The 14,693-nt window shown below is 34.3% G+C and overlaps 1 protein-coding gene across 1 annotated transcript; it reads right to left on the bottom strand.

Moving 5' to 3' along the window:
• Window positions 1-10,725: 10,725 nt before the first annotated feature.
• Window positions 10,726-11,894, bottom strand: LOC128236923 (uncharacterized protein PF3D7_1120600-like). Its single transcript, XM_052952060.1, has 2 exons — window positions 11,794-11,894; window positions 10,726-11,365 (listed from the first exon to the last, which is right to left on the bottom strand). The coding sequence occupies exons 1-2, from the start codon at window positions 11,892-11,894 to the stop codon at window positions 10,726-10,728; spliced, it is 741 nt and encodes a 246-aa protein (XP_052808020.1).
• Window positions 11,895-14,693: the final 2,799 nt, after the last annotated feature.

Genomic DNA, 14,693 nt, shown 5'->3' with positions numbered 1-14,693 from the left:
TAATGATACTGACTCACTGTTTTTTCTCGATTTATTACCTGAGGATTATAATGCGGATAATGAATTACCACGAATATCGTCGGATAAAGGTACAAATTCAAATGGTGCAATGCTGTTAGATTTTTTAAAACGGACAGGCCTTAGAGTTGCTAATGGCAGAGAGTGTAATGATACCGGTGCATGTACTTATTTTAGTCACGATGGTTCGAGCTTAGTAGACTATTGTATTGTTAGTCAAAATATTTTAACTCAGTTTGCTTCATTTATTACGCACGAGCCAATTGCCACTACAAGTGTAGATACTGATCAGTGTTTGCATGACTTTTCCGTGTGTATTGAGTCGGTCAGTAGGCCATTGTTTGGTAAACAAAGCCATCATAACAGCCGCAATACACAAAATATATCACAAAAGGGTCCACCGATATCTGGGAGTTATCACCTTTTTTTAAAATATTTGCCAGGAAAACAGAAAACCTTTTTATAATAAATTAAACATTTTCAGGAAAGAAAAATCCGACATTAATAGACAGGCAATGGGCTCGCAGCATATATAAGAAAAGTGTCAGATAAATTAACTATAAAAAAAACAACAAATTACAAACTGCAAAATTATTAAATACCCGATTTAAAAATGCTAAACTATACTGGAAGTTGATGAAAGATGGTTAAAATGCTAAACAGCCTCGAAATATTTCATTAGATTCTTTTACTAATTATTTTAAAACAATGAATATCCCAGAAAATAGATTTTTTTTCAACCAGATGAGGATATTTTAAACTTATATGAGACTATCCTAAATAATGAAATGAAAATAATGTTTGACAACCTAGATTTGCCTTCTAGTATAGATGATATTTTAAGAAATATAAAATATTTGAATATGGGCCGCAGCTCAGGACCAGATAAAATCATAAATGAATTTATTTTTCATGGTAAAGATGTATTAGGTCAGGTACTGCTGACACTTTTTAATAAAATTATCAACATAGGATATTTTCCAGACAAATGGAGTGAAGGATATATTATTCCAATTCACAAGAAAGGTTCTTTAGAGGATGTTAAAACTTTTAGAGGTATAACCTTACTAAGTGCTGTTGGCAAATTATTTACAAAATGTTTTAATGAACGCCTTAATAAATGGGCTGAACGTAATTATATTTACGTTGAAGCTCAAGCTGGGTTTCGTGCCAAAATGGGTACAATTGACAACATTTTTTTTGTATTAAATAGTTTGATAAGCCATGTGTTCAATAAAAAGCAGCAGTTATTTTGTTTATTTGTCGATTTTTCTAAAGCGTTCGATTATTAAGTTAGGGAAAACATATGGTACAAGTTGTATAAATCAGGACTTAGAGGAAAGTTATTTGAGGTCATAAAAAAGCATGTATGTACAGGTTAAATCTAGAGTAAAACTATAAAATGAGACTGGAGAAGTCTTTGAAAGTTTATTAGGCGTGAGGCAAGGTGAATGTCTCAGTCCTTTCTTGTTTTCATTATACCTCAATGATCTGGAAGATGAATTGTTTCTAAAGGAAGCAAAAGGCATTGATGTTTCTTTGATAAAATTGTTTATGTTACTGTATGCAGATGATATTGTTATTTTTGCTCAAACTAGCGAAGATATGCAACATAATTTAAATATTTTATATGAATATTGCTCGAAGTGGAAGTTAACTGTCAATAAAGATAAAACAAAAAGAGTTATATTTAGAAAAGGGGGGAGATTATCCGACAATATACATTTTTACTATGGTGACTCTGAAATTGAGATTATCTCAAGATATTGCTATCTTGGAGTTGTTTTGACGTCTGGTGGATCCTGGGTAGAATGTCAAAAAACTATTTCTGGTCAAGCTCAAAAGCAATTTCAAGTTAAAGAGATTTTTGTTTAAATTTACTGATTTATCAGTTGAACATGTCCTTGATTTATTTGACAAGTTAGTTAAACCTATTCTGTGTTACAGCTGTGAACTTTGGGGTTTCTCACAAGCCAGCATCATAGAAAGAATTCATACAATGTTTTGTAAAACCATCTTGGGTGTTAAAGTGTCTACTCAGAACGATTTTGTATATGGGGAGTTAGGTAGGCTTGATATGTACACGCAAAGATTGACCTATATAGTTAAGTACTGGCTTAAGATCTTAAATTGTGAAGAAAATTCCACAAGAGCATCTTTCTACAAGGTTTTTTACAAGTTTTGAATTAAGTGATTATCTGAATGAAACGAAACGAAAGAGTATGTAATTCATGTAACAAATTAGAGGACGAGTACCACTTCCTATTTGAATGAAAGTTATTTGATGAATTTCGAAATACCTCAAGAAATTTTATACAACTAGACCAAGTATGTTTAAGTGTATTGGTATGTGAAAGTCGAATAATATTAATTTAATTAGAAATATTGCTGTTTATGTATATAAAGTTTTTGAAATAAGACGGTTGACTACTATATTATAATTAGTTTTATCAACAAGCATTACCTTTACTAGACAGATGACTCTGGTTATAGATTGGTCACACTGAAATAAAACAATACTCCACAAAGTATCTAGGCCATGTATCATGCAATTAAAAGTTCATTGATTATATTTTATGATATAAGTCAACAAATACACTTTCATTCATAGATAGTTATATAACTGTTAATTGCAATCTAAATCTGGTTGGTATCGTTAACAGTTTATGATTATAGGATTGACATATTATTAACTTATCTGAGTATTCATCAGTGTGCACTGTCATATCATGAGTCGTCTCTCTTTAAATTTGACGTATGTTAAGATTTCACTGAAATATCCAAATGGATACATGTCAATGCACATATATATACGGTAACTGAATTTATTTTATATATCCGATATGTATTTTGCTCTCTGTTAACATTGTCTTCCTTTGTTGTTTTTGTTTATCCACGTGTTTTGTTTAAACACCAGGAAGTAAACAATATCATGTGACCAAAAGAAAAAGTAATCAAACGAAGCATTAGGTCAACATCCACTATTATTTATTTTTGTGATATTTTCACTAGTAACCTAGTTATTGCACATTTGTTAGGTAATTAAGCCATAATGTGCCACTAGTCAAATAACCATTTTGTAAATGCAATGTACATGTATTTGTCTGTTCGTCGTTGTGTTATTTGCATAGTATTTTGTTGAAACGTTTGATCAGGGGTCATATTGACCTATTTCAAACACATCGTATGTATATACTTTTTCGATGAATAAACGTTCTTCTTCTTCTTTTTCTTCTTATGGCCTTACCATGCCGCAGCCACGCCCACTGGTACCAAATCTGGCACCACGCCTTTGGAATGCCCCTCGGCCACGAAAGGACCGACCCCTAGAGGCGCTGCTGTAATCGGTCAATGGCGATACATTAGCCTTGCGGATTGGCCCTGAATATACTCGGCCAGGGGCAGGGCTATACACATTCGGGTTTGGACAAGCGGACTTCGAGTGCCTACCACCGCACCCCGAACAGACATGTGGGAACCTACAGTTTGGCCACGTACAATATCCCTCTTTAAACAATATACATGTACGCGTCGGCAGAACGACTGGCCTACTATTAGACTCCCTGACCTGCATATGCATGCATCTAAACCACAAATCATAATTTATAACAGACCAAGATGAAAGGGAAGTTGCCTGCCTTATCCTTAATTGTTCATCATACATTTTCCAGTTCTCATGACCTACTCCCGACGCCATTTCTCAAATAATGGCCTTATACCTCAACAACTCCCCCGTCTTTTCTGGGTATCGCTTAGTCATAAAAACAATGAATGCATCGGTCCATTTCTCAATGGTGTTAATTATGTCCTTGCAGAATTTGCTCTTAGCATCAAGTATACCTGAATCTGAGAGAACAAAAGTGTTCGCTGCACAGTAACTTTGGAGCTCAATTGCACCTTTGATCATCATGCATATGTTTACGTATTCACCTTTCCATATCTGCTCTCTAATGGCAATCGGCACGTGCACAAATAACTCATCAAACAAACAACGGGCTGGTTCGATCCCCTTTCCCGCGACAGCTATGCGCTGAGGTAAAATGCTTGCCTCAACCTGCGAGCTAGCACAAATACCTACATTTTCACTATCAGCCGAAATAGCTGGCGTTAAACATGAAATAAAACCGCCGCACCCAGTAACATTGCTTGCTTTATCATGACAGACATGAGACCGTTGCGTGACATTGATATCGGTATTATTATTGATGGATCTTGATTCTTTTAACAATGCTCTGTAATGATCTAAATCAACAATTTCACCATCACCTGAAGCTTCTTCTCCGGCGCTAGCCAAACACAACGTCTCCATCTCACACGACCTCGCCTCCTGTCTGCTCTGCTGCTGCTCTTCACTCACTGGCCGTTTTGCTGCTGAAGAATCACTGGGGGCGACGACGTCCTTCTCTTGCCCCTTGGTTTGCCTCTCCCCGACATTGCTGAATACTTTTATCACTATTCATGTAAAGTTCGTCACTTCTAATTTAATATTATAAACTAATTGTAATGAGACGGTTGCCGATTATCCTTAACTTTTAAATTTTCGTAGCTGCAACAAAACTTTAAACTTTCTACTTCAATGTTTTAAACGGAATTGCCGGCAGGCGTTCAGAATAGCATGTCAGTGATGACGTAGCATCGCGTGATTTGCCAATTAGTGTCTTAACTAATTAACAAAATTAATGGTAATCGACATCCGTCTCAGTCAGCTTACAAAAACGCTAGCAAGGCTCGCAAAATAAATGCAGTTATTATTCAAGTCATAACAATTACTGATCATATATATGTATATATATATATATATATATATATATATATATATATATATATATATATATATATATATATATATATATATAGCTGATGACGTAGCTGTTTGTTTTCTATTTCCGGTTTAATGAGAAAAAAATCTCTGATATTCTTTTTTATAGTTAATTATTCGCTCGTTTTTTAGTGCAACGATTTTATTAACAGTATTCGATGAAGTTTTATTAGTGGATCTATGTTCCAAAAATTAACGAAAAAACTTTTATTTTAAGCGGGGCATGAATACAGGACCACGCTAGCTTGTTGACAAATTTTGAGGCTTGGGTGGGGTTAAAAATATATCAGTCAATCTGTAAATTGTTTGTGTGAAATTTCCGGGAAGTTCGTGTTACGTATTACAACGACAAACGATTCAAAATACATTTGAACGATAATATAACATTATATTTATGTTCGAACAGTTGTTTTCGTCTGTAATTTGTTTGGTATGAAAGAAAATGTTCGAACATTAAGCTTCAAGATCAAGAAAACGTTTGAAAAATGGGATTCTAATAAACGCTAACTTGTTAATTTCCAAATATATCTTTACTTAAACTTATGGTACGTTTCTTTGAATTTTAGATATTTCATTTGCCAAAATGTTCTTGTTCAAAGTGTTCTGTTTTGATCAAGGGGAAGTAACCACAGTGGATTTTAAAAGTAGTTCTGAAAGTTGATTTTTTCACTCCTTTTTTTGCAGTGAAAATATCAAATTTTTTCACTGTTGTTATTTAACTGATAAAAATCCATATTTCATCGAAAAGCATGACAAAAATTCTTGTCTTACTCCGAACTATCATTGTTTTTCTTTTATCATATACCTTAAAAGGATATAATAATTATATTATAATGTCAGTTAACTGTTTATTATTCAGAAATGCGCGCCAAATTGTGAAACGACCACATGAATTGCAATGTGTTTGGAAAAACCATTCCATGTTATTTAAACCGGGAAACCATTATGTGTTATTTTTAAACGGGGATACTCAGCTGAAATAGCGATATGATTGTTTCTGATACTAGCTCACATTGATAAGTCTAGACGTGTTTGAGGAAAAACTGCATTTGCCGAGTTTAGGACCGTCTGGTGTCTGGTCCCTTTTAAGATTAACGTGCTTTTATGCTTGAATGCCAATTGTTTAAAGAATTGTGTAAGCAAAACTTGAAGAAATATAGTTATACGACGTACTGAACCAAACATATCTAGATCTTCGCAATATGCATAAAGCGATCTTAATATCTTGATATATAATTATGGTTATTAGTGACCAAAAGTTGTTAGTCTTCTTATATTGTATAAATGTGTTCTGAAATACCAAGAAATGTACAATTTTAGCTGAATGTTTGTCACAAGTACTTGTATATTGGACATCTTGGAAGTCAACTTGTATCTTTATATCGTATCAATTGTTCATTTCGATTAAATTTCCTTTCCACAAAATATAATGACGCTACGCCACTTAAGTCTAAATTTAGAACAACCTCCACAATGTGGAAATCCACTTGGTAATGAATGGTATATAATGGCACATGCAGTCCACAACATTAACATACTCTACAGCAGAAAACGAAGAAGACAGCACAGAAAGAAAATTAAAAGAAAAAATTATTACTTTAATATAGCTAAAAAGTCTTTCAACATAAAATTCAACTTGCCGATTGTCGACAATTCAAAGTATGTATGCTCTTAACGATTAGTCAACGACAGGTTATTAATAAGTAATGTTACTATATTGTTAAATACATTTTACATTTTTGTACATCTTTCTGGATGGTTGTAAAGTACTTATCTGCATAAACTGCGTCTCAAATATTATAAAATTGGCAGGCAAACGGTGCGCCATGTCAGAATAAACCAGAGATATGAAGCTTATTTGATAAAATTGTGTTTGATACCATAAATAGGTATTTTCAATGCTTTACATTACTATTACAGAAATAATATCCCCTGCAATGGCTTTCACGAAATCGCTTGTGTTGGTTGTGGTCTTAGTGGCTTTGACGTTGACGTCAGCTGGTCGTCGCCGGAGAGTTTGTCGAATGGATGGCGCCCAAAACTGCGTTGAAGTTAAAGGAAGGCGAGGAGTGCTCAAGGGAGTAGGACTTTGTCAGAACCAGGGCGGCATATGCATGCATTTTATAGACGGTGGCGCCATCAAATGTGCATGTATCGAGGTTAAGCAAGGTTCTGAGGTTAACCAAGGCTCCGTGAAAGTGTTTTAGTATTGTGCAAACGGGATCATTGGAGATCATGGAATTGTTCCGTCAGGAGTCTAATGAGGAGTAAAACATTTTCCTAGGAACATATCTGCGCTTAGGTTTCTTAATAAAATGTGCAACTTGGTATAACACAGTTAGTATTTGTGTTCAAGTGGAAATTTGTCGTCTCAAATATACGCAAAAAGGACATTTCTGTAAACATAATTTAAGTATTTAGATATAATTACGATGCTTTTCAAACGATCTCTGACGTCAGCCTCCTCCCAAAAGTGTCTGATAGTAGGCGCTGTTTTCAGCGCTTTCGTTGTTAAACGCTCCGGCAGCCGAGCGGTCATTGTTTACAGTATGAATTTTATAGAATAAAATATTCATAGCAGTATTTATTATTCTGTGATTGTGATCATTGCATCATTGTTCTTTATTTAATTTTATATTTGTACTTGTTGATCCTTGTTAAGATTATTTTATCGGTTTTACACCCAACTGTTGTAAATGAGCATGCACTTTTATACATTGTGAGATAATATGTTTTTATTACATAAATAAATTGTTAAGGTCAACTCGTTTTTTTTGTAAATGTTGCATATATTAAGTATGCGTAACATCATTTTAATTATTCAATAAGCATACTGTCTTCTTTTCACCATTCTTTTATTTCCCGCCGAACATTGGTGAAAAGCAAACAGTGGAAAATAGGGTGATCGACAGAATAAAAAGATGACAACACATGTAAGGGAAAACGCAGTGACTCAGTCGTGCTATATATACATCTGTGTAGTTAAGGGTTGGTTTACCGTAATTCAAGCACTTTTGAACAATGAAAATGTTCGAGTATAACCATGTAAATAAACTAGTATACCAAGAAGTTTTTGATCGACTTTTGAATAAAATATATTACATAATTTTAAAGAAATGTAAAGCCTGAGTTCTTTGATTAAAAATACGTATTTCTTATAGAAGTGGTGGAAATAGCGATTCCTACTGTACCAGCTACGATCGCTTGCTAATTTCAAAGTTCGACATGTCTTATTATTATATCTCACGTGACCTGCCCGTGTTAATTTTTCATATACCCATCATGGGCAATTTCGTACTGTTACACACTGACAGTACCGTTTTGACCGGGTGACATGATACTGTCACATAGCACGCTCGTCTAAAAATAGACATTTTGTGGTTTCCCAAGACTGAGGTGGTAATCGCTTATTAAAATGTGTTGTTAATCTGGTTACAACCGGTGTTTGCATTATTTCTAAACGACATTTGCAACAAAATGACAGCTAATGTAAACAAACAATAATTACAGAATAAATTGATTAAACTTGAAAGTTGTGTAATGGTAAAAATCTTATATATGTATATATATGTAACTGTGTTCGGTATAATAAAATAAATATTGCATGGCTTCCAGTGTGACAGTACATATTGTTAACATTCGGGTAAATACTGTTACTCTCGGTTTCGCCTCGGGTAACAGTATTTCCCTCATGTTGACAATATGTACTGTCACACTGGAAGCCATGCAATATTTATATAATGTTGTCCAGTAGGCTGTGATTTGTTCATGAAATTCGAATCATGAATTTATAAGGAGTCAAAATAATGTAACATACATTAGATATAGTTATAAAAATATGTTTTATGCCTACAGTTACTCATGATTTTCAGCTTTCAAGGCCAGTCTTAAAGAATAATATCATTTGTTTTAAAATTACCCACTAGCGTCAATATCTGGTGTATCAACGTCAAACGCTCATTAGAATACAACCTACATTTTAAGCCAATGAAATTGCAGATAGGCAATCATTAAGTACTAGACTTGATCATTAAGAATTTCACCTTTTGCGGGAGTTTAAAGGTTCGCCCACTGCCACTCAGATTTTGCGTTATCAATGTATCAGACATTGAGGTTGTATTCTAAATCAGTTAGATGACTTCATGTTTACTTATCTAACTATTATTTAAATGGCAGTATAGTAACTTCTCATATGATGTCCGTCTCTCTGTGAAAAGAATGCATTTATTCATTTTAGAGAAATAAACCTATCAAATGGTTTCAATTTCAAAACTTCGTCGCATGCTCTCACCATATTTATACAAAGCGTCTATTTATCGTTCTAATATTTCTTCAAAATAACAGTTAATATTGAATAGTCTGACCAAAATTTAAAGATGCACTCTTGTTCCTTAATAAGATTTACCATAATTAATATAATTGTTTTAATATAACAAAAAGAATGAATAAATTAAAAAAACACCATTGGTTCCGAGTTTAATTTGAAAGAACGGTGCAGAAAACACGGATTTCCTTCCTTATGAGACGATAATAGATCGCACTAAATATTTTAGCACTCACCAATCATTTTTTTTTTGCGTTTTCAGCTATTAAATATACGGTTACAATCTTGTTACCAGTATTTATATTTTTTTGTAAATGCAGTTTTTAGTAAGAAGTTAAATGTTTATATTTAAAATCTATGATTGTCATACATGTGTATGTACTGATTATGAATGAGATTGTCACTTTAAGTAACGGAAGTTATTAACACGTCAATGGTTAGTTTTTCAAAATATAAGTAAACACGTCTATAATATTCATTCTATTTATCCTCTATTAAATATAGAATATGTAAACTGTCTGTGTTGTCCATTGTACATATTCTACAACTTTAAATAGAGTCCGTTTATTATCCATGTTTACGTGCGGAACCATTAGACGTTATAGTGGTTTACATAGTTCGATTTACAATAATTATTTTATTATCCGTTTGTGACAAAAACGCTATTTAGTTTAAACCAATTTAAATTCACAACGATTGTGAAACAAGCTATTGCAACTTATATTCATCACTCTCGTTGGCACGATGTTGCGCGAGATTGTGGTCTTGTGTTGTGGGGGAAACCGGAGTACACTGTGGAAACCCCCTTGGTGACCACAAACCAAACTCACATGCGAATAGACCTGTAATCGAGACCGGGTCGCATAGATGAGAAGCGAGTGCACTAACCACTGCGCTAACCGGACAACCAAAACGCTATTTGTGCATTACACTTGTCAACAAATTAGAAAACAAATCAAATCTCCATTAACTTTGTTGCAGTCGCCTGCATCACTGCACTCAATATTCTAATCACAAGTGGTTTAAAGGTAGATGGAATGATAATGGTATTGATATTCAAGGAAGTGAAAGGAAAATGCATCCTTTGGAGAAAAGCGATTTATGGTACATGTCAACGAATGACGCTACGTTTATTTGAACGGAACGACATGCAATTCTTCCCGGGTTCGATTCGTCCACTGCTTGCTATTATTGTTTGAGGGTAATTGGTTATGTAGAGAGCAACACATATGAGGAAGAAAATAATTTTAGCTTTATTCCTGAGTCAGAAAAGAGAAGACTTCCTTACAATAGCGGTCTATACTGACGTAATAACAAGGAATTATAACATTTTTACAGCCTCCTGCTATCAAACTACATGTATTACATTCACAACGTTTGTTTTGGATAATTCTTATGTGTTCACGACGTTTGTAGGGTTGAAGAAACAACACAACACTTACCACATCCGCAACATTCACAACATTCACAACATTTTCAACATCGGTGACAATCGCAACATTCACAACATCGGTGACAATCGCAACATTTGCAACATCGGTGACAATCGCAACATTCACAACATTCACAACATTGGTGACATCTGCAACATTCGGATGTCACCAATGTTGTGAATGTTGTGAATGTCACCATTGTTGTGAATGTTGCGGATGTCACCAATGTTGTGAATGTTTCGGATGTCACCAATGTTGTGAATGTTGCGGATGTCACCAATGTTATAAATGTTGTGAATGACACCCATGTTGTGAATGTCACCAATGTTATGAATGTCACCAATGTTGTGAATATTTTGAATGCCACCAATGTTGTGAATGTCACCAATATTGTGAATTTCACCAATGTTGTGAATGTCACCAATGTTGTGAATGTTGTAAATGTCACCAATGTTGTGAATGTTGTAAATGTCACCAATGTTGTGAATGTTGTTACTGCCACCAATGTTGCGAATGGTGTGAATGTCACCAATGTTGTGAATGTTGTGAATGTCACCAATGTTGTGAATGTCACCAATCTTGTCAATGTCACCAATCTTGTGAATGTCACCAATGTTGTGAATGTTGTGAATGTCACCAATGTTGTGAATGTTGTAAATGTCACCAATGTTGTGAATGTTGTAAATATCACCAATGTTGTGAATTTTGTTAATGTCAACAATGATGTGAATGTTGTAAATGTCACCAATGTTGCGAATGTTGTGAATGTCACTGTGTGGATGTCACCAATGCTGTGAATGTTGCGGATGTCACCAATGTTGTGAATGTGGCGGATGTCACCAATGTTGTGAATGCTACGGATGTCACCAATGTTGTACCACGGTTTGCTTGAAAATTGCGAATGTAATTAATGATGGAAATTTTATGATGTCGCATATGTCGAAAATGTTGCTAATATTGTAAATGTTTTGAATGTTGTGAGCTGCGCGGCGTTGTTTACGCCATACATGTCGCAAATACTTCTAATGTTGGGAAAATCACAATTGTTCGCAGATGTTGTGAATGTTGAAAATGTTTTAAATATTGTAAATGTTGCTTTGAGAAAAACATCGAGTATCGCGAATGCTTTTTAATCACTATTTGAATGTCGAATATTCAGCCAAGTTTATTCAACTTTTATGCTGGCACTTGTAGCTAACGGAATTGTATAAGCTGGGTTTGCGGCCAACGCTTTGGGAGCTGGAGAAACGCTCGTGTTCTTGTTCCTCGTGACCGCCACCTTGCGTGAAGCAGAAGTCATGCCATCAGTGAGATTTAATGGACGGGTAACGTTTAATAGATTCTTATCTGTCTTTAGCAAATGTTGCTTTGCAATTCTGCTGAGATTATTGTTCTTCCCGAGCAATCAATGCATTTTGCATTAGACTGCCATAAAGCTCTTGAAAAGCACTTAATTTAATTACATGCTGCATTTCAAACTCATAATTCACCATTATTGTAGATATATTTGGAACGATGGTGCAATCATTTTTTTAATTAGGACCAGAAACATTGGCGGATCCAGGGGATGGGTTTGGGTGCGGAACAGCATCCCTTAACTCACACACACACACACACACACTAACATTGGTCAAGTAACAATGTATGTCAATATTGTAGATAAATTATGTTTAAGTTCCACATATGCACCATTTGGGCTATAATTAGTCACGTATGTAAAAATGGAATCGATGACCCTTTCCTTTCCCGTATTTGAAACACGTTTTAGGGCTTCCTGGTGTAGGGGCATGCCTCAAAATAGGCCGATAGAGTACGCTCCATCTAACATCAAATTCTGGACACGCCTCTATGGCTAAGCATAGGCATAGTATATGGCTAAGCAGTCACAACTCCTTGTCAGAACAGAACAGAACAGAACAGAACAGAACAGAATAGAACAGAAGTTTATTTAGAATAATTTAATAGAGCAAATTGTCATACAAAAGTATAAAACATAAATATAACATTTCATTCAAGTGATCATCGTTGTAATAGCTTTGATACTATTATGATAAATAAAGAATGCACGTCAGTCATATAACAAATGATACGTGCAAGAAAGCAGACAATGAAAATGTAACTGATTAATGGTTTAAAAACTGACAATACAATAAGAGATTTGAAGCCATGCCCTTGATTATGAAAATTCTTCGACTTCTTGCCAAGTAATTGCATAAATTGAAAATAGTTGCTTTTTATTACTGTTTATAAGGTCAATAAATTTGAGCATACTTTGTCTTGCATAGAAGTATGTTTTATAACCTTTACTCTGAGGTCGTTGAAATAACCACATCTAAACAGCAAACTAAAATCAAATAACCATTTGGTATTTTCATGATGCAGGTATGGATATGGCTTCTGGCCTTAAAGGCTTATTCTGATTTGCTGTACACTGTTTCGTTCTAACACCAGAGGTAGTGATTACCATTTAACTACTTTGCAAGATAAACATGTGATAGGTTTTAGAAATTTTAGATATACATTTTAGCGGAGTTTTAGAATGAATTTCCTTTAACAGCTACGCTATAAACCTTAACGTAATTATAACATTGTTATATTCAGTGAAGAACATAGTAACTCTGGACAGACAAACACACGTGGACTTGGATTCGAAATATTGAGTTGTATACAATTATCGAGGACTTTCGTTATCCATTGCACTTTCAATCAAGATGGGACACACGGCCGGGCCGAGCAAAAAATGCAGCCGATTAGCGCTGAAAGACCTTCATCAACTCTGAAACAACCATAATAACAACATCGATGGGAGCAGCAACGTCATCAACAACAAGAACAAAAATTTGAGTAGTCGAAGCTCAGCCTTAGCCTTCATTTAATTATGTAGTCTTCGAGATAGTGGAGTATTCGAGAACCTCTCAAAACACAACTCGTAATTCAACATGACATTGTGTGTGTCTCCAAAGATTAAAGATGCGTTGATAGAAGAAAGTTTATTCAAATAAATATACCACACATATATCGCATATTTGGAACTATGTTTTCCCCTAATTAGATTGTTTCTATCAGGATTTATTTAGAATGTTCTAAGTTTAACCTGTTATATTTATTTAATTTATAGACGTTTTATTAGACAAGATTCCTGTAGGGTTTGAGAGAAAGTTCGTAACGATGTTTGTAGTCAGCTGTGGAACATTCTTTATGGCATATAAGGGCAAACGTCTCTGATCCTTGGTCTATGGGTAAAATTAAAGGTTTTTTTTATTAAACTTTCACCAGTGCTAGGTCATTTCTAAAATGTATTTAATGATTCTGTAAGATTACCTTTCAACCCTTTGACATAATTATTCTGAAAGTAATACTGGGTTTAAATAGTGCTCATAAAGAGAGTTCAATATTTCATTTTGATTTAAATCGTTGCAAATTCAAAATACCAGCTTATTAGTGGTGATATTTTGTGATTTTTTAGACATTGAACATTATTCTTTATTCTAGGTATCTTTTATTATAGCATAACTTATTTGAAATATAAAAAGTAAATAAGTAAATAAATTATATTGATGTTTAAAGTTTGTTGCTAGTTTTTCTTTCTCTGTTGTGTTTGTCAGTCGTAACATTACATAAAGCATGTGCATTTCTTTCAAATAATACATTGGTATTTAAACTGTGCGCTTTTTGTTTACTGGCGTCACGTCGCGCTGTAAATTAAAATCACAGTTTGTATTGAATAATTCCGAATGAAACCGTCTTTTACAGACTTGGAATTATTTTGCAATGCTAATGCCTTTCTTCAAACAATTATTTAGTTAGTTTTGCTTTGTTTAAATGTCTTCAATTCAAACATGTACAATTATAAGTCAAATTATGTTCAACTATCCTGTTCAATTGCGTGGCCCATCTCCCATGCGTGGGTGATAGTGATTTTACCGCCAATAGTCACATGACCGAAAACACTTGCCCGGAATTAAATATTCAAGCATAAGCTTGTCTCCCAAAAAAACGCATCGAATTCAATTCCATCAAAAATTTCAAAGGGAATACTATTTCATGTTTTTATCCAGTCAATACTTGTGTTCTTAAAGTGACACTCTTATTCAATATC

The sequence above is a fragment of the Mya arenaria genome, chromosome 6 (genome assembly GCF_026914265.1).
Source record: "Mya arenaria isolate MELC-2E11 chromosome 6, ASM2691426v1".
NCBI classification, from domain to species: Eukaryota; Metazoa; Mollusca; class Bivalvia; order Myida; family Myidae; genus Mya; species Mya arenaria.
This window is presented reverse-complemented; position numbering and strand designations above follow the sequence as displayed.